The 26,312-nt window shown below is 41.2% G+C and overlaps 1 protein-coding gene across 1 annotated transcript in view; it reads left to right on the top strand.

Moving 5' to 3' along the window:
- il16 (interleukin 16) overlaps positions 1–23,180 on the top strand; it is a gene marked incomplete at its 5' end in the record, with an annotated part of 37,113 nt that extends 13,933 nt beyond the window's left edge. The window contains 22 exons of the mRNA XM_079160329.1: positions 1,824–1,967; positions 2,120–2,225; positions 3,319–3,467; positions 4,387–4,497; positions 6,121–6,235; positions 6,944–7,017; positions 8,503–8,752; positions 8,909–9,026; positions 9,842–9,974; positions 10,733–10,820; positions 12,027–12,250; positions 12,410–12,547; positions 13,703–13,852; positions 14,823–14,879; positions 16,358–16,448; positions 17,565–18,739; positions 19,257–19,408; positions 19,693–19,858; positions 20,399–20,500; positions 21,491–21,722; positions 21,829–21,957; positions 22,631–23,180. Of these exons, the coding sequence (XP_079016455.1) occupies positions 1,824–1,967; positions 2,120–2,225; positions 3,319–3,467; positions 4,387–4,497; positions 6,121–6,235; positions 6,944–7,017; positions 8,503–8,752; positions 8,909–9,026; positions 9,842–9,974; positions 10,733–10,820; positions 12,027–12,250; positions 12,410–12,547; positions 13,703–13,852; positions 14,823–14,879; positions 16,358–16,448; positions 17,565–18,739; positions 19,257–19,408; positions 19,693–19,858; positions 20,399–20,500; positions 21,491–21,722; positions 21,829–21,957; positions 22,631–22,797 (4,071 nt within the window). The 3' untranslated portion in view covers positions 22,798–23,180. The remainder of the gene's footprint in view (positions 1–1,823; positions 1,968–2,119; positions 2,226–3,318; positions 3,468–4,386; positions 4,498–6,120; positions 6,236–6,943; positions 7,018–8,502; positions 8,753–8,908; positions 9,027–9,841; positions 9,975–10,732; positions 10,821–12,026; positions 12,251–12,409; positions 12,548–13,702; positions 13,853–14,822; positions 14,880–16,357; positions 16,449–17,564; positions 18,740–19,256; positions 19,409–19,692; positions 19,859–20,398; positions 20,501–21,490; positions 21,723–21,828; positions 21,958–22,630) is intronic.
- Between the last annotated feature and the right edge of the window lie 3,132 nt (positions 23,181–26,312).

Below are 26,312 nucleotides of genomic sequence, written 5' to 3'. Positions count from 1 at the left end.
ACCAGAGGTGTTGCACTGAGCTGAGCATGCTGTGAGTCATCGCTCCTCAGGAGCCACAGAGGCAGTAGCCTACGTACGCCGCGAGGTTTTAATACTGCTGTCGCTGTGGGAGCTTTTCCCTGCTGGGCAGTGAACGCATCATCACGCTGCCAAATCTGCTTGAGTCACTTTGAGGAGGCTGGAAAAAGCTGAAGGAGAAATGGAGGAAAGGAGCAGTAGGAAAGAATGTCTAATATGTGATGACTGGGCTCAGCTGATTCTGTTTTCAATGCTGTCTCTGTTTGATTTAGATTCTTTTATAACGGCTCCCTTCAGTCATGAAACGCCCCCCTTTCACGGGGTTCCAAAGAGTTCATGATAATCCACGTGACAAATAAGACTGTGTTGCCACGGAGAGATGGACCTTTAAAGTTCGGGGACTCACTTAAAAATGTCAGTTAAACAACTCCATCCATGTCGCAGTAGAAGCTCTGACTGTATAGAACTGCACTGTTTTGCTGCTTATGAATTAAACTACACTACACTGTACTCTACTACCTAAACTATATTATACTACTCCATTCTATACTGTACTATACTACTGTACAACGCTTTACTTTTGTATTTTATTGGCTGGTCTTCCCTGTTATACCTGGTGCTTCTCCACACTTTTCTCCTGCCTCTCTGCTCCTGTGGTTTCCTCGTGCTCTACGTCCCCTGGCTTCGCTTTGTTTCGGCCCTGAGTTGATGCCGAGGCATCGGCTCGTCATTCTGCAGTTCGCTTTAACCTCTTTGCGTTCGCAGATTGCACATCTGTCCACTTTCAACCGCACCATTGTCACAAAAACAGATGTCAAGTTGAAATGTGTTTTCATGATAACGGTCATTTATTCATCATGTAAACACATAGAACTTGTATGGTCAGTGATATAAGTCAGTCAATTGTTGTTCTTGATCCCATTGAAGGGTTAACCATAGACTGGACTCTACTCTACCTTTACTTTGCTCTACTTTACTATACTAGTATACTACTTCTATCATACTATATGATACTACCCCAATTTATATTATATCATACTAAACTACCATATACCATACTGTACAACTCTACGATACTTCCTAATATTATATTACATTTCACTTGACTCTACTTTACTATACTACTATAATACTATCGACATGCTAATGAGCTACATTACATAGCTCTATATTAAACAATACTGCTACTACTGTAACTACACTATCATACTACTTCATATGATACTCAAAGGTTTAAATGATCGACGGCCTTGTCTTGCTTTCTATCTTAAAGTGTCCTGATAAATGAAGTTGTTATTGTAACTAAGGTTCAGGATCAAGACCACGCTTCTCCTCCACTAATTTGATGACCTATGTCGTGTTGATACCACCACCTGTGCCTCATTAAGTCAATCACCTGGGCAGACCTGTTTATGTGAGTCTAACCCCTTTCACCTCCGTTTGACTGAGCTCTCCCGGCCGGGTGTTTCTTTCGGTCAGACTGACAGTTAGATTGCTTTCCACACTCGGGACTACGAGCTGAACCCCAGCAAAGACCTCGTTCATCCCTCTCCTCGACCCACCATCATCAAACCAAACAAGACCCTTAATTAACTGGTCTTTCCCGCATTGTCCAGCCATTTCAAATTGTTCCACACCGATGGCGTGATCTTTGTAGTGCAGCAGGGTTTAGAACGGTCCTGCTTTGTACCGTAAAAGCAGAATGTGTAGAGAGGACCATGGGAACTGGTGAATGGCTGAAGTGGACTTTAAAGGTACATTCTGCCATTGACATGCCTCATGACCGGCGTTTTTGTGTACTACAGGACACTTCCACATGTGAAGACACTCTACATTCCCAAAGTCTGGCTGCAAACCTACCACACCCGGCTCTCATTTCCCCATCTGATGCTCAGTCATTGCCCGGATACACAGATGAAGAACTTCTTGCCAACAACAACCACCTCAAGGTAAACTCATCTTTCACCTGGAGTTTAATCTGACCCACTGTTATATTTATATGTATGCCATCATTACAAAATAATCTCATCTCACATTGCAATTTCTTTGTGTCTCTTTGACATAAGTGTGTGTCCATGTGTGTGTGTGTGTGTGTGTTTAGTTCTCCATCCCAGAGGTGAATGAAGAGAGGTGCTGGGATGCAGAGGAGACTGAGCAGAGCCCACCGGGACAGGTGGTCAGCAATAGGACGCGCTCCAACTCAACCGGTGTGTATCATACAGTTTTCACTCAAAAGTACAATTAACAATCACCAAGAGGAGTGAGAACCATGAACTCCACCGTGAGCCGGTCGGATCTGTGTGGGAAGCTGCAGGAACAGGAGGAGGCTGCTGTTCTGCATCTGAAGCTTTTAGAGTGTAAAGTAAAGACAGACGATGGAAGGAGAGGGACGGTGATGGGAAAATTGGTTCTAATATGTTTATTGTCTTCAGGGAGGTGTGAGGCCAGGGAGTAATATCCTTTTAGAACCAGGAAGCCACACCGCTTATGGGAAATGTGGTCCTAATTGTGAGAAATGCATGCACTTACAGTTCCAACGGCGTGAGATTGGAATAAACGGATTGTAGATGTCAGTGTGTATTTATCATCATACTAAGTACAACATGTACTCTCAGTAATCAGGAAACCCCTCCACACTGTAATCCACTCCAAGACATCGCTTCACTTTTGACGGCCACACCACCACAGTCGGCATGGACAAAAGCATTTGGTACTCAACGTCAGCAATAGGCAGGCGTAACGTATCAAACAATTTATAATCATCTCAGTATTCCGAGGTGAACAGTGGGGAGCTGCATGTATTCCAATGCAACATGCAAGAATTTGAAATTAGGAGGCAGATTTCAGAGTTCTTATTGCAGCAGGACACAGACTGTCGTTGAAACCTGTCGTCCCTTCCAGAGATACAGATCGTGAGCAGTGGCGACTGCGGCTCAGTGTTCGAGCAGTTGAGCGGTTCGACCCCCGGCTCAACTGGTCCATGTTGATATGACCTCGAAAGGTAGCCCTTAGCTCACCCTTAGCTATGTGGGTCGGGTGTTATTGTTGTTGCATTAACCAGCAGCGACAGTTCCTGTAGCTAGAGTTCCTGCTACAAGAATGTTAACATGACGACACGCACACAGACTCACAAGGTGAAAACAGCACCAGCATAACCGTCGTGGCCGGTAACTGAACTCTTTTGAGAGTCACAATGAAGAACTGGTTCAACGTCAATGCCGGTCTAAATGCTGCTTTTGCTTCTCTTCTAACTTGACTTTAAACCTCATGTTCATCCTGATGACACTGTGTTTTAACCAGGTGTTCATCCTTACTGGATTGGGGATCTGGACAGCATCATCATGAAGACTCCAGAGCTGTATACTACTCATCCTCATGGGAACGGGGGTTTCTATGGAAACAGGAAGTCTCTGTCCCAGCAGCTGGAGTTTCCTCATACCACTACACAGGTATTAGAGTTTTTCTAATGTTCTAAACAGAATGCATGAAGGATCACACCTGACGACCATACATACATATTGTTCACTTGTGCTCGTCCTGTAAAGAAGAGAAAGCCTGCAAGATGCAGAAAATCAATGCCTGAACTGACACAAACAAAGATTTATGTATTTGTCCATTTTAGTTTGGTCAATAAGTCAATTTGACAAGTGAAAGCTGCTTTATTCTCTGCGGTCTACACTCTGCAGTGTTACTCCCTCTTCTCCACCAGACTCTTCTGACACACCTGGTGATGTTTGATGTGTTCTGAAAAGTGAGACAGAGTTGATCTTGACAGACTTGACTTCAGTAAAGTTGACACTTCACAGCACTACCAACTTGGTGAGCGAGTGCATGCTCTCGGGCTGAAAAACCCCAAAGCCCCTAGTTTAGTGTGGTTAGGTGGTTTGAGCCATTTTGAAATGTACACTGCTAGAGCAAAATACATGCATGATCAGGTCCTTGAGGTGAGTCCTCAGACCTTCTTTTTGCTTACTTGTTGCATGTTCTTAAAGACGTTTCTGAAGAGTCTGAAGTTTCTGTAATATGGAGCCACTATTAATCCAGCCATGACGGGAGCAGGAAACTCACAGCAGTCAGTCGGATCAGTTTGCTGGTTAAAGAGAACAGTCAACAGGACAGACAGCAGCACGGAGGTTCTCTCACTCATTGAGGAACATCTGGGATTCTTACAGTGGGGTGTCGGTCAAAGGTCGGGTGTCAAAGGTCAAAGTACTACTACTTCCTGGGAGTAAAGAAAAAAGAAAACATGACATAATCCCCTGCTGTGTGTGTGTGTGTGTGTGTGTGTGTGTGTGTGTGTGTGTGTGTGTGTTTGTGTGTGTGTGTGTGTGTGTGTGTGTGTGTGTGTTTCATGCTGCTCCTCTCCAGCCTGTTCAGCGTCCCTCCCGCTCTCTCAGCTCGGCCCAGCTAGTACACTCCTGCAGCAACATGCAAGCCTTCATAATCTGTAATGTTGTGCTGATGAAGGGCCATGGCAAGGTAGGAGCCATCCACCAGCACCACAACCTGAATTCATCTCTGAATGTTCTATCATATTGTGAGCAAGTGTTCCCACGGGTCTTCTCTCCCTTCTGCTCTTCAACACATATAATATACTTCTTTCATGCTCTTTAACCATTAACTGCAGACACTTTACCCACCACCCGAGTCCCATTCCTCATGTGCAATTTTACATGTAATTATTATTTATTACATTGTATTCATTGCTCTTGATTCATCAACTTAATTTGTAATTCAGCAATACACTTTGACTGTAATAATTTTTATGGGACGCAAATAGTGCCTCTGGTTTCTATTCTAGTTTTGTATAGTTCAATGTGTCTACATTGCAGGTTGTTGATAGCGCTGTTGCTCATACACACAACAACTTAAATGTCTTCACACCTCTTAGTGTGATCGTGAGCAAACTCACCATCATCTTCTATTCTTTACACCAGTGGTTCTCAACTGGTCTGGCTGCGGGACCCACCATCACCCCTTAATGACAAGCCGCGACCAAAATCAAGGAAAATGTTCAACTTCTCAAATGTATTTAATGAAAAGATGGTGCAGTTTGAACCTGATCTGAAGATGTCCTCTGCAGTCGTAGTGTAGGAGCTCTCTTGTGCAGAGAAATTGTTCCTGTCAGTCCCCGTCCCTCACATGTTTCACGTAAATGAGTAAAACCGCTTTGTTTGTGATGTCTGTAGATTCGTCCATTTGTAATGCAAAATGACCACTTGCCTAAATTTGAGCCGTGGTCTGTTGTTTGATGTCATCCGACATGTCTTCAATTTGTCTACTTATAGTGTATTTGACAGACGTATAGTTTCCAGTTTATCCGCTGCTGATATTAGCAATACAAGGCATTAACGTCAAATAATGTTAAGGAGTGTGAATAGACGGCACTCCGCTGCATACAAAGCTATGGAAGCCCATTCCGCCAGCAAAAAAAGAAAAAAAAAGTTAACTAAAAAAAAAGAAAAAAGAAATCCTCCCGGAAAAAAAAGTTTATTATTTTTTTCTTTTTACTTTTTTTCTGCCAGCAAAAAAAAATTAATTAAAAAAACCAGGTCGCCATCTCAGCCACATTGGTTTTATTCTTTATACTCCAGAGCTGCTTCTTGTTTAAAGTTCTATTCAAGGGTGCGTTTGTTTTATTAATTTTTTTTCTCCCGAAAAAAAAAAAAAAGAAAAACAAAAAAAGAAGAATCAGTTATTTTTTTATTTTGTTCAGCCAGCAAAATAAAATTGAAATCTTTTTTTTTTTTTTGTGGATTTCTTTTTTTTTCTTTCTTTTGTTACCTTTTCTTTTTCGGGAATGGGCTTCCATAAAAATCCCCTTCAAAATAAAAGCACAGGATTTCTTCTTTTTTTTTTTTTTTCAGGCAAATGCCCACTGAAAACGGGTCCGCGACCCACCAGTTGAGAATCACTGCTTTACACAAACTACTGTTTCCCTTTCACACTCAACCAGTGTTCTAGTCTTCTGCTATCAATTATGTACCCGTATTGGACACAATGTGAAACTGCTCCTACTTTTATGATTATGATTGTGATTATATTGTTGTTGATGTGAATCATTGCTAATGCTATTGATAATATGTCTGCTGCTGTTCCCAGGGTCTGGGCTTCAGTATAGTGGGTGGGAGGGACAGTATGTATGGACCAATGGGGATCTATGTCAAGACCATTTTCCCTGGAGGGGCAGCAGCTGCTGATGGAAGGCTGCAGGAGGGTAAGGGACAACATTCTGTCCATGAAGCTCATACTTTAGTTCAAGTGTTTGTGTAATTTGTCACAGTATTTTTCTATAATTTTCACCTGGGCGCTCTCTATTACTAATTATGGTAAAACACCCTGACAGTGCACGGAGATATTAAAGGTCACATGGTAGAAAAGATGAAGAACATGGGATAGTGGTGCTCTTCAGCCTCTTGTGGCAAAAATTAGTATTACAACACACAACACTTCATTCTTAAAACTTAGAAAGATTATCTTGGCAAAACATTTTTATCTGAAGTTATTATTACAGGAGAGAAACACATTTCGATCAGACATAGAATATGGATCCCAGAACTTTTTTTTCTCTCACTTCTCTCTCTGTAGCAGTAAATAAAAGCAGTTTAACTGTCTGTTGAGAAATGCTAGTTGAAAGGTTAATGACATGTTAATGACAGTGTAATAAAAGCTGTTGAAATCTCTGTTGAAGTGGAAGTTTTGGAAGTTGAGGAGCAGGAGATAAAAGCAGTTAAGATTCAGATTTTGTCATCTCTTAATAAGTAAATTAGTAACAATGATGTAGTAATGAAGTCTTACAGAGTGTAAATGTATGAGAAATGATGGGAACTCTTTTCCATAAGTCTTATCCATTTCAGAGTTCTAAACTGTGTCAGTGTGTAGATGCACCGCCTTTAATGCTCTGAGATCTTTCTGTCGTCTGCAGGTGATGAGATCCTGGAGCTGAATGGAGAGTCGCTACATGGTCTGACTCATGATGAAGCCCTGCACAAGTTCAAAGTAAGACTACTACATTATGATCCTAATAACAGTACTGGTTTTATCTGTATTTTGTTGTTAAAAGGGAGTTGTAGTTCTTGCTCTTTAATACAATTTTAATTTACTGCATCCCCAAACCAATATGTGTGCATGTGTACTAACTTAAGTCGCAGTTTCAAAACAATATTTCCAACTTTGTATCCTAAAAATGATGTTTATATACAACTTATTCGTAACAGCAAATACATTTTGAGGGAAACAAGCTGGCTGTGGTTTTCTATTACTGTTACATTATGAGGAAATGTTGTTAGTTCATGTATCTGGCAAGAATGTTGATAGAGGACTTATTAGTAAAATGTTCACTGACAATGTATTTCAATTGTTTTCTGCCATATCAGATCTTGCTATACAATATCGGCAAATCAATTCTAGCATTATCAAACGTATTACGATTATCTTCAGACTCTCACGGCACTTAGTTGAGGTAAATATCACGTTCTGTTTAATGAAGGAAAAGTTGATTTCCCAAACTCCAGACTTTGAATGATAACGGGGGAAGTTGTACAACCAAAACCCAGAGGTGTAAGTCAGTTCACTCATCAGTGAAAACACATGCGTGGGTGAACTATGGCTGTGAAGGGACATTACACAAAAACACAAATGATCAAATATCTTTATGAAATATGAAATATGATGCATTGATTGAATGAACACGATAACACGCAGTTGACATTCACTCCAACTCCACCAGCTCCAACATTAAAATGCTCATTGACTTTTACTTTCGATCATTTCATTACGAGTACATTTTTCTGATAATATGTATGTACTTTTACTCCAGTAGTATTTTAAATGCAGAACTTTTACTTGTAACAGACTATTTCTACACTGAGGTATTACTACTTTGACTTAAATAAGGCATGTAAATACTTATTCTTTAACACAAACGGTACATGAGTGAATGCATGTGGAGGGCAGACAAGTGGAAAGACAAAACAAACAAACAAGTGAAGGGAAATGAATGAATGAATGAATGCATGAAAAGAAAATGATGTAGGTCATAAAATATAAAGAGAGTTGTGAGTTTTGCTATTCCACGAGCATCAAATGTTTCTACGACATGTTGTATGACGTTGCTCTTGGTGAGCTGGGTCCTTTCGGCTGTGTGTAGTGCTTATAGTGCTCATTGGGTAAAGATTGAGCCATCTTGTATTTAGTGTACACGCTGTGCTTTTGCCCGTTCTCTTACCCACCCTGATGATTTGGCTGATTAGGAAGTGACAGCCCAGTTATTCAAACGTGTCCCACTGGAGGATTTATCAACAGTTATTATCTAATAACTATGACTTTGGTTTAAAATGTCTTTCTGTTTAAATAATACAATTACTGAGTTTTCAGTTTTTGGTAGGGGGTTAATAGGGGCCCAGACATCAGCCCAGAGATCAGCCAGCAAAGATTTCTACAAGCATTTAGCATTGATTTTAAATATCCACTGTCTTTGTGCAGCAAATCAAAAAGGGCCTGCTGACTGTGGTGGTGAGGACAAGCCTGCGTGTGGGGGCCCTGTGTGGTCAGTCGCAGGTAGCTCAGCTGTGCAGGTCACGCTCCCTCAGCTCCACCACAGGCATGGCCAGGGCCGGTGCTGACATTGGAGACTACAACTACCTGAACAACGCATGCAGCAACACATTGAGTGTCCCGGGTCAGCCTGCCAAGCCCGGAGACCGCATCATGATGGAGATCATCCTGCAGAAAGGTCAGACACGGGGTGAGGGGGGCTACAGGGGCTAGACTCTTTCCTAGCATTCAGAGAGAACCCATGTTGGAACAGTCTAGCGCGTGTGCAGAAGAAATGTACCTTTTTTTTCTTCTTTCTTTACACAGCGCTAACTTCATCATTATTATTTCCTAGAGGCTGGTGTTGGTCTGGGTATTGGACTCTGCTGTGTTCCATCTGGTGACGAGTGCCCAGGGATCTACATCCTCACCCTCTCTCCAGGATCGGTGGCTCACATGGATGGTAGACTGCGGTAAGCATTCATTACTACAGTACAAACATGTCTCTACTGTAATGAAGTGTGTACAGTAAGCTGGTCAGTAACGCACACCGTAAGAGTTCTCCTGTTCCCAGTGACAAGGAAAATGTGTGCGGTGTGCAAAGAATCAAATCCTTTGCGTTTGATTGGGCCGCTAAAAAGTGGGCGGGTTTAGAATGCAGGGCGATACGGGCTGCAGAGGACTGTGGCTCCATACATCACCCTTGATGCTAAAAGTTGCAGATTGATTGATGTATGGATGTCATGATCGTATTGGTTGGAATTGTTTGGTACTAGCTTACATAGGCACACTTCATATTAACATAGCTTTACAGGGAGAAAAGATGATGAAGGTAGATTGATTGTATTTTGATATAAAAAAACTGGAGAGCCAGTGTGGTGGTATGATGAGCTGATCCTCCAGAGCGCTTTGCAGACAAATGGCAAGAAATAGTAAAGACAGATGAGCTATCTGTACCTATCTAGTAACGACAATCCAAAGACACCGCATCCAAAACTAGACCTTCTATTGACCAAACATTTAATAAGTGCACATGCATTCACTTTAAGCTGTTTTCCTCACTTGGGTTTCAATGATGTGTCCACAATAGTTCTGTGCCATTACAATGGAATTACATTTTATATTTCCAACATATATTTAAAAGGTTTTATTGATAGGCTAACATGTTTCCTCTTCTTAGCAGTGGGAGTTTGGTTGCAGTACATTCAGCATTTCATTTTCTCTCCTCTGTGTTCTTTTTTTTGTTTCTTTCGATATATTTTCCTGAACTCTCCCTCCCTTCCTTCAGATGTGGGGATGAGATCATGGAGATCGACGACACTGTGGTCTACAACATGGTGCTGAATGACGTCTACACAGTACTGAGCCAGTGCACACCAGGTCCAGTCCACGTCATCATCAGCCGACACCCCGACCCCAAAGTATGCAACGCATATCCACCTCAGTCACTCTAACCAGCCTGTGCTGCCTCAGTGTTAATGTGGCTTCATGGCTTCCACTGCAGGCCTCTTGTGCTGTCAGCATGGATTGTAATTTGACTGTGTGTGTGTGTGTGTGTGTGCGTGTGTCAAACAACACTGAATCTAAATCCATGCTAGCTCTGTGAAGCTGTACTGGGGAGCAGCAGGGCTTTAAGCTAAAGACTAACATCTGCATACTAATATTCTTACAATGACTATGCTGTTGTTTAGCAGGTATCATGTGTACAGTGTTCAATTTTTATTTAAGCCTGTTAGCATAGTAACATCTGCTAATTATCACAAACACTAGCTTGTATTTGAACGGATTGATTTAGTGTGCGTGTCTAAACAAAGGCTGAAGTGTGGTGTAGAATGTAAACTCCTCCTCAGGTCATTAAAACACCAAGAATCCCCAGACACTACTGTCAACATGACATCTGTGTTCTACATTCTACCTATGTGCAGTTCTCTCTCTCTGCCTGAGAAGATGAGTTTGGGGGAAAAGAAGTTGTCTCTTAAAGAGACAGGCGAGATAACAGAGGTGTCTGACAGAGGGCAATTACAGGTACATTCAGACAGTGTGAGAAAATGAAAGCATGCAAACATGTTCGAGGATGAACCTGAAAGATAAGTCTCCTTTAAAATGTTTGTGAGTTGCCTCGAGCACCAAAACCTTTCATCAACCTGACTTATTCATTCCAATCTTCTGTGTATCGCAGGTATCAGAGCAGCAGCTGAATGATGCTATCGCTCAGGCTGTGGAAATCAGCAAACTGAGAAAGGATAAGAGCCAGTGGAGCATTGATGGTGAAATATGTATTTGGTTATTATTCATTTTCCAGAGTCACATAGGACCATGGCATGGCTGGGTCGTCAGCTCCCCCCATGTTTATCTGAACTCAAGTTGTCTTACTCCTGTTGCCTTGCACACTTGTTAGCTTCCTTCCATGTCCTTTTTTAGCTCAACTGTGATTAATTAAATGTTTATGCTACACGTACTGCTCATGTATCAACATTTGCTGAATTTCATGCAGCTATTTGATTACATTTTTGATAAAACAACGTACGTGCTACAGATATATTCACGTCAAATTGTGCATACTACTTTGTAGATGGGTGCTTGTACTTACTATACTATACTATAACTTTCATTTTACTGAAGTTGAACTTGATTTTGTTGAACTTCCATAAAGTAGGGGGACAGACCATAGACAAATTGAAAAATGGTCAAAATGGTCAAAATGTCTCCAGCAGAAACCGAGATGTGGTGAATTTTAGATCCTTAGAAAACTTTGGATCCTACACTTCCCAAAATGCAACTCAATCATAATGCGAGACATTTTGCAATTTATTCAAACCATCAGGGAAAAGGTAAGATATATATCCAAATAGTCTTTATTTTATTGTTCTTAACTCCCAGTGGTGCTCACAGTAATCTCAGTCTCCTCGGCCAACAGTACGGAGACAATGACTAAGCTTTATGCAAATGAGCGTGCAATGATTTCACCAATATGCAAATTAACACATGATGTCACCTGGCTACTTTTAGCAACTTTTGGAGCTACTGCTAGCTACTTCTTTGGAAAAGAGTTGGCAGCACTTCTCAGGACACTGCATTTTGTTTTCCACAGTTACTGTAGTTGTTCCACTGAGTAGAGTAACTATAAAACTCACATTAATAATTTGGTAACTTGGGATAGTTATCGCTAGCTTCAGGGGAAAACAAAAGCACTATCTTCTTTCGGTTTTGGTTAATAGACGCACTTCCTTTGTGCAGTGATTGGATCCTTCATTTTCCCTAAGATCGTAGCAGGCAGACAGAACTGCACCGTGAAAACGAGGCTTAAAGGGAACCAATCGAAACGCCGATGGTGAAATTTACTTCTGAATGAGAAGTTTAAGCCAAAAAACGTGTCTACTGCCACATTAATCAGCATCACACACATTTTTCTCAAGGAATGGGTGTCTAGTTTTCATCAGAATAACTTTATTTCTTTTTTTATTTTGTCCCAGGGCTGCGTAGACCCGAGTCTTGCTCTCACAGCCGGCACAGATGTGAACGTTATCTGGAGAGGAGTTTCAGTCAGCTGACGGTTCGACGAGCACAGAAGACAATGACCCGCTCCTGCAGCGACAACACCAACGGTCCCAACCACAACCACTGCCTCACCATACACAGCCTTCACAACACACAACATAACCCATCAGCCCGCGTCCACAGCCTAGACACACCCAAGGTAACCAAATGTGCGGCAGGATGTATTGAGAAGGTTCCTATTAAAGTTTCTGGGATCAGATGAACGTTTGTTTCTGGGAAATCTATCAGAATCCAAGTAATCTCCTATTTTGAAATGATGTGTTTCTCATGTTATCCCTGTCCCATTCTTGTTGTGTAGTCTATGAGAGAGACATGGTCTGAGAACAGACTGTCAGTGCCTGTGTATCCCGATGAAGACTATAACCTCCCGTACAACTCTGCTGCTGCCAACCTGTCCAGTCAGCAGGTCCTGGATCTGGCCTCAAGGGGCTTTAAGGTAGCCCATCCATCCATGCATCCATCCATGCATCCATGCATCCATCCATCCATCCATCCATCCATGCATCCATGCATCCATCCATCCATCCATGCATCCATGCATCCATCCATCCATCCATCCATGCATCCATGCATCCATCCACACATCCACACATGGAGTCATCCATCCACTCATGGAGTCATCCATCCACTCATGGAGTCATCCATCCATCCTTCCTTGCATGCATGCATGCACACATCCATTAATGCATCACAGTCATGGGGGGCTGGGGCCTCATTACAGAAAAATATCCAAACTGCTTATCTAAGTGTAAGTTCCAAAAGTAGGAAAATCATATCTTCTTATTCATCCATCCATCCATCCATCCATCCTTGCATCCACTCATGCATCCATCCATCCATGCTTAGTGTAAGTTTCAGAGATAGGGAAATCATATCTTCCTATTGCAGAAGCAATTCCTTAACTCATGTCTATGTCCGATCCGATATCTTAACTTAACATAATTCTTCAGTCAGCACTCGTCCTGTCCTCCCTGTATCTTTGATTAGAGTGTACCGGTCGGCTACCCGAGTTGTTACTGGATAGCTAGCTAGCTTTCATGGACAAAAAAGATGGGCGTTTAATTTTACCTATGAGGAGTCAGAGGCGCTAATCGTGTCGCCATAAATGAGGAAGCCCCACCTTTTTGGGTAACTTATCTTCTCAATTAACCAAATGTAGCATGTCAATCAAATTCCAAATGAATTGTCTTGTCAGTCGATATATACCCATTAATATTGGTCCTGGAAATTCAAAGTGTCCCCATACAATAGCCACTTTCTATTAATCCATTAAACAAACTATCAAAACTCACTCAGACCACGGATGTTTTATTGGCAGCTCTCCTCCTCATTCTCTTGACTGAGAGCAGACTGGACGCTACAGTGACACACTGTGGCCTATTTCAGGACAGGATAGGCCGCACCTTGCTGAGTGATATCTCTGCAGCACAAAAAAAATCCGTCACATATGACACAGCATTATGTCAAAACGGTTACTTCTTGAAATTCTTTTAATAACCATGGTTACATTTCTGAATGTTTAAATAGAAAATGATGGCCAGATACTGCATGTTGCATATTTAATGCCTGTAACAGAGCTGTGTGTCTGTAGTCCACCTGCAGGGTGCGTGCTGCTCCACGTCGGTACTGCTTGCCTCAGGATGTGAACAGTGAGGAGGGTTATAATGGAGACTCCAGTGGCTCCAGTAGAGGATCCCCGGTTAGAGAAGGACTGGAGTCGTCATCACACACCAGCTGCCAGGTACACCAGTCTAAATACAGCTGCTCTACACTTTAGTTCTTTTTGCACATTTGCTAGTATTTACTCTTCAAGATTGTATTGTTTAAAAGCTTTCATTTTTCTGTGATTGTACACTTATCTACTATGTCACACATTTTCAATTGTCCCTTGACTAGTCAGGCATTGCTTTGAGGGTACCCTGTGGAAATTTGACAAAACACAGTCATCTGCCTTGTTTTCATCCATTTTGCTAACTAGCAACTTGCTGTTGCATTGCTCCATTTCTTTGCTGTTAATCAGAGGGCATTGCAACACGTGCAGCCATCTGTCAAAGGTAGGGACCGAAAAAGAGAAATTAAATATTTAGATTTGAAAATATCCCAAACCAATCCAGATCCAGATCCTTCGTCTGGATCTGTCGGTTGTAGGTCGGATGGCAAGATGTTTGTGTTATTCTAATGTTTGCCATTTCAGTGTCAAGATGTACAAAACACATCTGAAGAAAATACAAATCCCAATCACCCTTCCATCATTTTCCAATATGTAGACATAAATATATAAAACTGGCATCTACTGGATTGGAGAGCTGGACAAGATGCTGCTCCAATCAGGATCCTTCAGATGCTAATCAGGAAGTGGGATGGGCATATGGTAACCAATCTAGAATGTTCTACATGTAAAGGAAACTAAGAGGGTGAGACAATGAGGGCATTGGCTGTGGCTGTAACAAGCTTGCTCTGTCTGAGAGATGCTGCTCAGAAAGCTCATTTGTTTTATCAATCAGTATCTCAGTTCAGTGACCACAACAAGATTTTAAAATGATGTCTGAGACTATCTGCATCAGTATTTATTTTTCACTTCCACACTGAGAGATTCTGCTACTTTCTCAATGTACTGATCCCCCTGATATTACTCATGTTTCCATCAATGTGTCGTGCTTTTTCTGAAAAGAGTGACATGTAACACACTGCTCTCCTTCCACTGCCGGCAGTTCTTCAGCAGTATGTACAAGGCCTTGAGAAAGATCTGGAGGTTACTCTCAAGGAATGTATGTTAAGTGATGTGGCTTCCAGTGTTTTGGTGGTGAATGCATGCTGAACACCTTTGGCTTTTTAGGATTTAATGAAACGTGAAGCTGTCAGCCTAGTGTGTGAGTGTTAAACTGGCTATACTCCCCTTTTATTGGTTTATGAATTGGATCCAAGGACTTTAAAAAGGGTAAATGTCATAAACCATTTGAAAAACATATTATTATTTACTATTTTGTGGAAAGCTCATAATTACACATGGTTGCACAACCCTATCAGAAAAGAACATTGGGCCTCCCAGTGAGTACCAACCAGAATTTCAACGGTGATAGTTTAAAACTGGGTTGTATAAGGTCTGAAGCACACTCTTATTTAACATTAATGTAAAGAACTGCTCCTGTACGATGTCCTGAAAGCTTCTTGTTGGCAGCACACGGTCTATATAGTTTCATGTTTATGCAATTTTATAAAAAAACAATTAATGCTTCTTCGTGTAGACCACGTTTGGCTGACCAGTATAATATGACGTTGGAGGAATACGTTCACAGTAATCAATGTCGTCTCTCTTTCAACCTACAACTAAACAAATTATCAACATTTTCAAACTAATTGGTGTTGTATGACACGTTGATGTTGTAAACATGTACACATACGTTTGGCCGTGAAGTACAAGTGTGTGTGCATCTCTGTCTACAACTGGCTTTGTAGACAAAGAATATAATATGCTTCCCAAAAATACCCATTTCATGTTTCAGTCGTGCTCTTCATGCATCCTTTTACATGTCTGTGTGTGTGTGTGTGTGTGTGTGCATGTCAGCATGAAAGCAGTGCATGTCAAGTGCCCACCGGAGCTCTGCCTCCTGACATTCAGTGTTGCAGCTTTGCCGACTCTCACATTTATTTTTGTGTTTCTGCCGTGTCAAGTGGATTACTCCAGGGGGATCTGCAGCTGTCCATCACATTTATAAAAATGGTTGCTTCATCATCTACATGACCAATAAATAAAACAAATCAAATTTGAATATTCTCTCTTCACCTTAGTGGCAACTGATCATTTAGATGCATTTGATTCTGAGATATCTCTCTCCTGAATTCCACCAATACAATGGTGCTGAATGGAATTTATTTTGTGGTACGGCGTTAAAAGAAATCTCTTTCTAACAACGGTGCCATTGATACACTAGACAATCCACAGAGCACAAAGGCTTCAGTTTTCATTGGAACAACTCCCCATTAAAACTGTTAAGTGTGGTCTGTGCTAACTACCCCACCTTTACTAAACCCCCCAGTCTCATTGGACAAGGCCTCCCCCTCCTCTGGCTGTATGCATCACGCTTGTTGCTTTACTTCATGGGACTGTTGCTCACTCAATCAAACGGTGTGAAAGCAGTAGCAGTTCTGTGGATGAATGTCTGAGCGGAAGCAGGGTACGTTATTGCACCTCTCTGTGGTTGATACAAGAGAAGCTGCTGTGAAACAATACTTCCTGTTTGTGTAGCAGGAAGGAGAACGAATAAGAGAAGAGTCAGAAGGGATCAAGGAAGATTTCACTCAACCTGTAGCCCGCACCAACGACAGATTACACACAGGTAGGAGACAAGTACTATTATCTCACATTTCAGCACCTGAATGCAACTTCAGAACGAGCTGATCTTGGTGCTGCGTTTATCAGTATTTCAGTGGAGAACGACTGAGGTTCCACTTCCTGTTTGAGGCAGAGTTCTTATGTGTCAGTAAATAGAATTCAAGCAGACGACAGAGCCCAACATGGGCAGAAGCAAGAGCACAGTCGTCAGGCATTGTACGTTTCAGCAAACCATGGATGCATTGAATGTGGACATTTCTGCATTTGGTAATAGCAAGTGAGGTAGGTTGTTGTACTATGTAGTAGTTGGTGCAGGCTGCAGTATCAGGATGAGGTGTACTAAGGCGTAGTACAACGAGCGAGTAGGTGATGCAGTATATTGATTGACCGATATTGAAAGATAAGTGGTACAACACAGAGTAAAAGCAAGAAAGTCCACTACAGGCAGATGGGAGTGGTGGTGGATTGTTCAGACAAACACTGCGTCACATGTAAAACCCAAAAAGTAAATGTGAACTATTACGCAACATTCTTACGCTTACGCCAACAGCGGCTGTTATTTATTAATGGTAATTATATTATTATGTTATTACATCAGAATTTGAACACAGACTATGAATTTATTTCAAACCTTATTCAAGTAGTTGTGTTTCTAAACCTAACCAATCGTTTCACAACATTAACCACTTGATCTTATATGTTTCGACATGCGTGACACAAGGCTGAAATAAACATATTTATGAAACATGTTTTTGGTTCTGAAACGTCATGAGGGTACAACGCCAACATTTCTACCGACTCGGTTGGCAGCAATGTTGACGATAACTTGCTTTGGTTAGACCAAAGTTGTCTGGGCTTAAACATGGCTGGTGACTAGTGATACTAGTATTGTATTGTTTTACTTCCATGATAACCTGATCTGTTGTAATTTGGTTTTTAATAGTTTGATATAAATCTATTTGAATGCATGAAGAGGCCTGGATGATGACTATTACAACTATCATGTAGTTCCCAGTGTGAATACACAGTAATATCTATTCCTAAGTTTGAGACATGAACATGTTTGAAACACACAACTACCTCTCAGACTTTTCTACTTTCCTCTGTGTTGCGTGGACAGGTGATTCATCAACTGTGCTCTGCTCACAGCCGAAGAGAGCAGCTCTGAGGAAGCAGGCTCGTATCGACCAACACGCCCAAGAACAGCTTCAGGATCCTTGGGTTCGCCTTTCAGACAGCTCCCCCGAAGAGCTGACCAAGATCCACCATCGTCACCGCCACTGTGCTGCAGAAAAAACACAGCCTATCGACGTCCACAGCAAGCCTGCCACCATGAGTGACGAAGAGAACATGTCCAAGCTCAATAGCTCAGCCACAAATGGAACTTCAGATCCTCCGTCCAACATGACCCCCGAAAACACATCAGAAACTCCTTCGGGAGCAAAGTTGGGGCCCCCGGTGGCACCCAAGCCTGTCTGGTTTCGCAAGAGTCTGAGGAAAATTCAGGATGACCAGAACCAGAAGAAGCAAGTGAAACCCGCAGAGCAGAGGTCTGCTGTGGGCTTCAACAGAAGCTTCGGAGTCAGATCTGCCTCTTCTGCAGCTAACCTGTCAATTAAACAAAAGATCCACTCGTTTGAGAATTTTTCCAGCCCAGAGGGTCCAGAAAAGGGGGGTAACAGGAGACCTATGGCCCCTTCCAACTCTCTTACTCTGGAGACGGAGTCCAAGAGTCACCTTGCCTCACATGGAGATCATGGGAAGGTCAAACATGAAATCCCAGAAGAGATCCAGGCAAACCAGTCAGCATCTGTTTGGGAGACAAACAACACAAATGTGTCTGCTACACCCTCTGCTATCACCTTCTCCTCTTCTGAAGCTTGTAGTCAAATACCAGCCAAGTCCTCTGATGATGAACCTGCCTCTATCCAATCCCCCGCAGATCTTCCATTTTCTGACACCATCAGCATTGATCTGGACTCAGGGACACATGATTCTCAATCAGCTCAAGTCCATGATGACAGGAATGTCTTTCCAACAAAGCCGTCTGAATCTGAGCTGGAAAGAGTGGATCTTACCAGGTCCACAGAGTGCAAAGTCCTGCCCCCTGCGACATCTATGAGATCCAATGAGGTCGAGGGGGAAAGTCCTCCAGAGGGGACAGAGGAAGATGGAGCAGAGAGCCAAGGAACACTGCAGAGCACAACACTGAGTGCCGTTATCCCCACAGACAGTAACCCTCCGGGAGGTCTGGAGGGAGAGAGTATGGGGAAAATCCTCGCCTTCAGTAACCAGGTAATCTGTCACGTGAGGAACTATAGTCATGTCCTTATTTAAAGGACAATTTAAATGTATGTATGTATTTATTTGACTTATTTGACAATGGGTGATGTCACGGAGACTACGTCCCCTTCTTTCATACAGGCCATGCTGCAATATGATTCTATATTTTCATAGTCCCAGTGTGCCTGTACACTGAGCTGTCCCACATGGAAATTGTGAGAGCAATCACTTGAAGTCTTTGGTTTTTTCCGAGATCTCAATGTGAGACAAATTCACTGATAGCTGTTTTAGAGAATTTGTCAAATTCTCACAATGTGACTGATGCCAAGACGTCCGTGTACAAACTAGTCCGTCTGTAAACTGTTCTGGATGTTTACAGTGGACAGTTTGGCTTATAGTTGAACAGTTACCTTCATTTCAATACTTGATGAGCTTAATGCTAATATTGCTGATATAGAAGTGATCGCAAAAACAACAAAAATAAGATTTGAATTGTATCTTTCTCCATCCTATGTTGTTTTTGTTCTAGGTCTCACAAGCGCTGATGCGCTCTCTACCCACGTACCCCTGCCATGGAAATCCTCACTCCCCAAACCTGCAGGACTCGTCTGCCGTGGATATGACTAACCCTCAGTCGTCTGAGCACGCCCCGGACAGCCCCAACAGAGGGTTCTCTGTCAGGTAAGACTTACACTAAGAGGTCTGGGTTAACATGACATGTAGTGCTTCATTATTTAAACAGGGACTCACAACCAGAAGGCATCCAGGACCTGCTTTGTATTCATACGGAAGTGGTTCAGGTTGAAAAAAAAGAAAATCACTTCCTGTTTTACCAGAGAAGCAGTTACAAAGTGTTGAGCCGTGAGAAGAGATGTTGAATTACTACACTACTGGCATGCACAATGATCAGAGGTGTGTACCTGATATCCTCATCTCTGATGTGTTTTGGATCATGTTGAACACAGCTTGGCCACACTGAGGGAGTGTACCATTGAGCGAGGGGAGGGGGGGTGTCATGACGTCACAGCAGCCACTTCTGCTTGTGCTCACTCTGTCATCTCAGCCATCCCCTCACAAGAAATACAGAGGATGATACAGGAAGTCCAAGGTCTGGACGAAGAGATGCTGAAGGTAAGAAACCTTACAGAACTTACAAATCCCCCACTTTTAAACATACATCATCATCGCACACATATCACATATATTATGTGTTATGGTATTTAGGACTATAGAAGTACTCAGGTCAAACATATTTTATATCATATATTTTATATACACACACACACACACACTCACAAAATACAAATAAATAGTGACATATAGTATATATGATTGAATGATATACACACAAACCCACTCATGACATGCAAGAGAATGTGCTTAATGATTTAATAATGTGCTCTTGTAAACATCGTGTCAAGATTATAGCAGTTGGATTGGACGCAGCCTACATTTAAGATACAATCACAGTAACATCAGGTGAATGTCATTAAGGAACAGAACCTTATGAGGAGCTATACAAACTGGCAGAACGTTTAATTTAAAGTTTAGATGTGGTGAAATATTTAAACCCAGTGTGGCCTTGGCCATGTAGACGTGAACAATGCTTTGGTGGTAAAAAGAATAAAGAATGAATGCACTGCAGTAGTAACTGTGCCTCTTTTTCCTCAGCAACTGGTGGACATCCATGTTGTGATTCTGCATAAAGAGGAGGGAGCTGGTCTGGGCTTCAGCGTCGCTGGAGGGTCTGACCTGGAGAGCAAAGCTGCCACAGTAAGCAGCACTCTCTACAGACTCATCACATTACAGTCATCCAGCAGACTTACAATTCAGATTCTATCACATTCACACACCGTAGGCACGGCTACTGGAGCAATTTGTTTTGCTCAAGGACACATCGGCATGCGACTAGCAGAGCCGGAGCCGGGGATCGAACCTCGGACCTCTGATTGGCGGACGGCCCTGCTCTCCACAGTCGACTCATACTCGTATTAGTGATCATTCATTCAAGATTGCACCAATAGCGAGGACACACACGTGCAATTCATGCATGAGTTAGGATCTGAAATGGTTTTAGAACGAGAATTCCACACAGGAACAACTTGGCAAATTAAAACCAGTAGTGATTTTATCATTTTAGTTATTGAATATATTGTGGTTTTACTGATTCTCCAGATTTTCAGCTGATCGGGAAGAAGCCTGAGATCCAGCTCTCAACCACAGAACACATAATAAACCAATAAACCAATAAGCTGAAGGAAGGAATAAACTCAGTGAGCATATAAAAGGGATTATGGTCAACAATGAAAAGACGTTCAAAAGTGAACGTTTTTTCATCGACTATTTAAAGACATTGATTGAACGTTCACATTAAGTAATTGTTAAATATAATCGCATGCAAACAACAAAACCCGGAACCGGTGTATAAAGGCCCGTCCGCACAAGTGGTCTACCCTTCAACCATTGCTTTTCTGGTAAATATGAGAATGCTGGAAGTTCATTTCTTAATACTGAGAACTCTGCACAGTCAGCTCAACAGCAGTCTATGTGGACTAAACGGTGGATCACTTTTCCCTGCTTTTATACAAAATGACCACATCTTTCAAAAAACAGTTTTCTTACTCAAACTCAACTCAAAGAGGGTATTTACACTGCATTTTGGTATTGAGAAAACTGTCAAATTGATGTTGAATACATATCACAAAAAGACTTTCAGCCTTGCTCTCTGAATCTCTGTGTGAGACTCTCGTTGTCTTCGTCCAGGTCCACAAAGTGTTTCCCAGCGGCCTGGCAGCTCAGGAGGGCACCATTGAGAAAGGAGACGAGGTGTTGTCTATAAACGGACAAACACTGCGCGGCGTCACGCACGCTGACGCCACCGCGGCTCTGCGTCAGGCCCGCTGTCTGAAGCAGGCTGTGGTGGTCGTCTGCAAGAGAGCAGAGGAGGAAGGAAGAGAGCGAGGAAGCTGCAGGAGCCAAGAGACCAACCCCGCAGGTGAGTCCCAACACTTTGCTTCCTAAAGTTTGAAAATAAGTCCCGTGGCTCACGTCGGCCTCAAAAGGTTCCACGTTGAGGTTGTACGTTGTGTTTTGTGTCGCAGTAGAGGAGCAGGGAGCTCCGCTGAGTGTGGAGCTGGAGAAAGGAGCCGGAGGAGTTGGCTTTACTCTCGAGGGAGGGAAAGGCTCAATCCATGGAGACAGACCTTTAGTCATCAACAGGATCTTTACAGGTACACTCATGATGCCATCTGATTTCATTCTATTTACAATAAACACATTCCCCATACATTCAAACGTGACCAGCTTTACTCAGCCATCGGGGGTTTTAAAAAGTGCTTCTGTTTGTTTACTGAAGGGGACAGAAAGTTGAATTCTAAGAGCTCTGTGAAGTCACAGACAGGAGAGACAATTCCAATACATTGATCCTCATAAAGGAAGAGAGGACGGGATTCAATATGGGAGGGGAAATCATTTTCAAAACTGGGAATGGAGCCTGAGGAATGGAAGCTGCTTCAGACATGAGTACTAGTTCACGTCTGCAGCAGCAACTACAACTGTAAACTTCTGACATTAAGTCTTATCCTCTGAAAAAAGAAAACAGGTCTGTAGAAATACATTATTTTACAGAAGCCCTGAGAGGCAAATGAAGAAACAACATTCTGGTAATCCATTTTCTAAGTCTGAATCTAAAGTGATTCAAACTCACCTGGAGGAGAATATGAGTGCTTTTAGGTAAAACATGGGGTAGTAGTGCACTTCATCCTCCGGTGGCCGAAATGAGTATAACAACAACAAACATTGCAAATGAAAAATAAAAATTCACCTGGCTAAACATTTTCATATACTACTGTAAAGACACCCAGGCCAACAGTGTGTGCCTGTCTCTGTGTGTGTGTGTTTCAGGTGGAGCAGCAGAGCAGAGCGGTCTGCAGCACGGAGATGAACTGCTGCAGGTCCAGGGAGTCAGTCTACAGGACATGACTCGCTTTGAGGCCTGGAACATGGTCAAGGCCTTACCTGAAGGACCCGTCGTCGTAGTCATCAGGGGGAGGCAGGGGGCAGCTGAATGACAGCTGGGAGCTGCTTGCAAATGAAGAGGCCAAAAGAAATGAAAAGCCACAACAGCACTTGAAGCACACATGTGTTGGCGTTTTTTATTTAAGGCAGTCAGTGTGATCCACCTTTGACACGGTGGAAATCTTCCAAACACATTTCTATTATATTTATAGCACATTTCTGATCAGATACGGACGTTTGTTAAAATAGTCAATTCACCCAAATCCTCCCAAAACCAACCAACAATCAGAAGGGGGAGGAGCTTTGGAGACTACGTCCAAGTTTTATTCAGTCAACGGTCAGCATATCAGTTGAATGCTATGCTACGCTAGCTACCGAAGGTACACTGAATGTATTGGAATGATTGTAACAGTGAATAAAGATCTACCCGGCTTTACAGGAACACTGTTGATCCTTTTTTATGGTCTTCTGTCTCATTCGCCAGGTGATGTGGTGGCTCACTGATGTGGTAGCTTGAAGGAGTAGCAGTGGGGGGGCGGGGCTTAGCCAAGGCTCAATTAGATTCCAGTGGTGACCGCTAGAACTCATGTGATCCAAACTTTTCCAATAACTCCAGAGCGTTGAGTCCAACAGTCAAGATTTACTGAAAAAATATAGATTGAATCATTTACAAAATTCACAACATATTCTTTATCGAACTAAATAATCTGATCCTAACCTTCTGGTGGTTAACCGTTTTTGAACTGAAAAAAACATGTTGCTCTTTATGTTTACGGCTACACACAAATGATGTCATTTTAGAGGATGACATACTCATTTGTGTGGTGTGTCTTTGTAATTGTTGGTTCAAATGCCTGATTGTGCAAACTCAATGGTTTTCTCTTATTAGGGCCCGAGCACCGACGTTGTTTATTTTTAAAGTTACTTTTTTAGTTACTTTACTTTTAAAGTTACTTTTTTAGTTACTTTACTTTTTTAGTTACTTTTAAAGTTACTTTACTTTTAAAGTTACTTTTTTAGTTATTTTACTTTTTTAGTTACTTTTTTAGTTACTTTACTTTTAAAGTTACTTTTTTAGTTACTTTACTTTTAAAGTTACTTTTTTAGTTACTTTACTTTTTTAGTTACTTTTAAAGTTACTTTACTTTTTTAGTTACTTTACTTTTAAAGTTACTTTTTTAGTTACTTTACTTTTAAAGTTACTTTTTTAGTTACTTTACTTTTAGAGATACTTCTTTAGTTACTTTACTTTTAAAGTTACTTTTTTAGTTACTTTACTTTTAAAGTTACTTTTTTAGTTACTTTATTTTTATTTGAAAAACTTTTATTCCGTATCCCTGTAGTGTTGATTCAGAGTAAGCACTGCATTAATTACAACACCTTGCACATTTGGAAAACCAAAACTACACATATCTTTAATTTCAACCAACATATAAACAGTACAGTACACTGCCTTACAGGTTTGGCGAATAGAAGTCTGTGTTCAGTGCATAATGTGCATGGCATGGGAGATGCCCTCGTCAACAGGCTCGTTATTTCCGTTAGCGATGACCTCACCCTATCAACCTTGATGATTTGGAACTTCTGCGTGATATCAGCTGGGTTGGAAGGCAACCTGGACCGGCCAGAGACGAAACGGAGGAAAAGCACTCGCTCCTCATTGGTGAACTCCTCCAGGCTACCTAATGTTCATCAGGCCTTATCCCGCCTTTCTGTCCTGCTGTAAAACTGTCACCTTACTCTCCTGATATCAAAGCCTTTTTGTACTACTGCACCTGACCTGCATATAGTTTGATTTATTTTAGGTACTGAAGTTGTAAAAGTTCCTTTTAAAAGAAAATGCCTTTTGTAAATAGTAATTACTGCAATTTAAATATTTTCCTTTATTGTTTTTATATTATGCATATAAGAACATGAAAGTGTATTTTATTACAGACGTATTGTTTTTACCTTGTTTTCATCGGTCAGTTTATGTATTGGATGCTTCTGGACTTCCGTGTGTTCAGTGAATTATGTGCAAATGCAGTAAAGAAAAGAATTTAATGATGAAACCCAATTGTGTTTTTTCAGTTTGTTCTACTGGGGTTAAAGTCGAAAAACAGTCAAAAAAGTCATTCAATCAGGAGAGACTTCATTAGAATTTCACAATAATTTATTACACATTGTACAAATGTGAATAGTGCAATGTCTTTGGCGATTGGACTCCATCCTGAAGGAAGACAATCGATGTTGATGAAGGGAGTTGCTGCGGAGTTATAAACAGCATAGTATAGGATGTCGAAAAAAGTCATGAAAAAGTCAGTGTACCATGTCGAAAAGTCATAACTTTACTTAAGTTACTTTATTTTTAAAGTTGCTTTTTTAGTTACTTTACTTTTTTAGTTACTTTACTTTTAAAGTTACTTTTTTAGTTACTTTACTTTTAAAGTTACTTTTTTAGTTACTTTACTTTTAAAGTTACTTTTAAAGTTACTTTACTTTTTTAGTTACTTTTTTAGTTACTTTACTTTTAAAGTTACTTTTTTAGTTACTTTACTTTTAAAGTTACTTTTTTAGTTACTTTACTTTATTAGTTACTTTTAAAGTTACTTTACTTTTAAAGTTACTTTATTAGTTACTTTACTTTTAAAGTTACTTTTTTAGTTACTTTACTTTTAAAGTTACTTTTTTAGTTACTTTACTTTTAAAGTTACTTTTTTAGTTACTTTACTTTTTTAGTTACTTTTAAAGTTACTTTACTTTTTTAGTTACTTTACTTTTAAAGTTACTTTTTTAGTTACTTTATTTTTATTTGAAAAACTTTTATTCCGTATCCCTGTAGTGTTTATTCAGAGTAAGCACTGCATTAATTACAACACCTTGCACATTTGGAAAACCAAAACTACACATATCTTTAATTTCAACCAACATATAAACAGTACAGTACACTGCCTTACAGGTTTGGCGAATAGAAGTCTGTGTTCAGTGCATAATGTGCATGGCATGGGAGATGCCCTCGTCAACAGGCTCGTTATTTCCGTTAGCGATGACCTCACCCTATCAACCTTGATGATTTGGAACTTCTGCGTGATATCAGCTGGGTTGGAAGGCAACCTGGACCGGCCAGAGACGAAACGGAGGAAAAGCACTCGCTCCTCATTGGTGAACTCCTCCAGGCTACCTAATGTTCATCAGGCCTTATCTCGCCTTTCTGTCCTGCTGTAAAACTGTCACCTTACTCTCCTGATATCAAAGCCTTTTTGTACTACTGCACCTGACCTGCATATAGTTTGATTTATTTTAGGTACTGAAGTTGTAAAAGTTCCATTTAAAAGAAAATGCCTTTTGTAAATAGTAATTACTGCAATTTAAATATTTTCCTTTATTGTTTTTATATTATGCATATAAGAACATGAAAGTGTATTTTATTACAGACGTATTGTTTTTACCTTGTTTTCATCGGTCAGTTTATGTATTGGATGCTTCTGGACTTCCGTGTGTTCAGTGAATTATGTGCAAATGCAGTAAAGAAAAGAATTTAATGATGAAACCCAATTGTGTTTTTTCAGTTTGTTCTACTGGGGTTAAA

This window comes from Pholis gunnellus (genome assembly GCF_910591455.1).
Source record: "Pholis gunnellus genome assembly, chromosome: 1".
Classification (NCBI taxonomy): Eukaryota; Metazoa; Chordata; class Actinopteri; order Perciformes; family Pholidae; genus Pholis; species Pholis gunnellus.
This window is presented reverse-complemented; position numbering and strand designations above follow the sequence as displayed.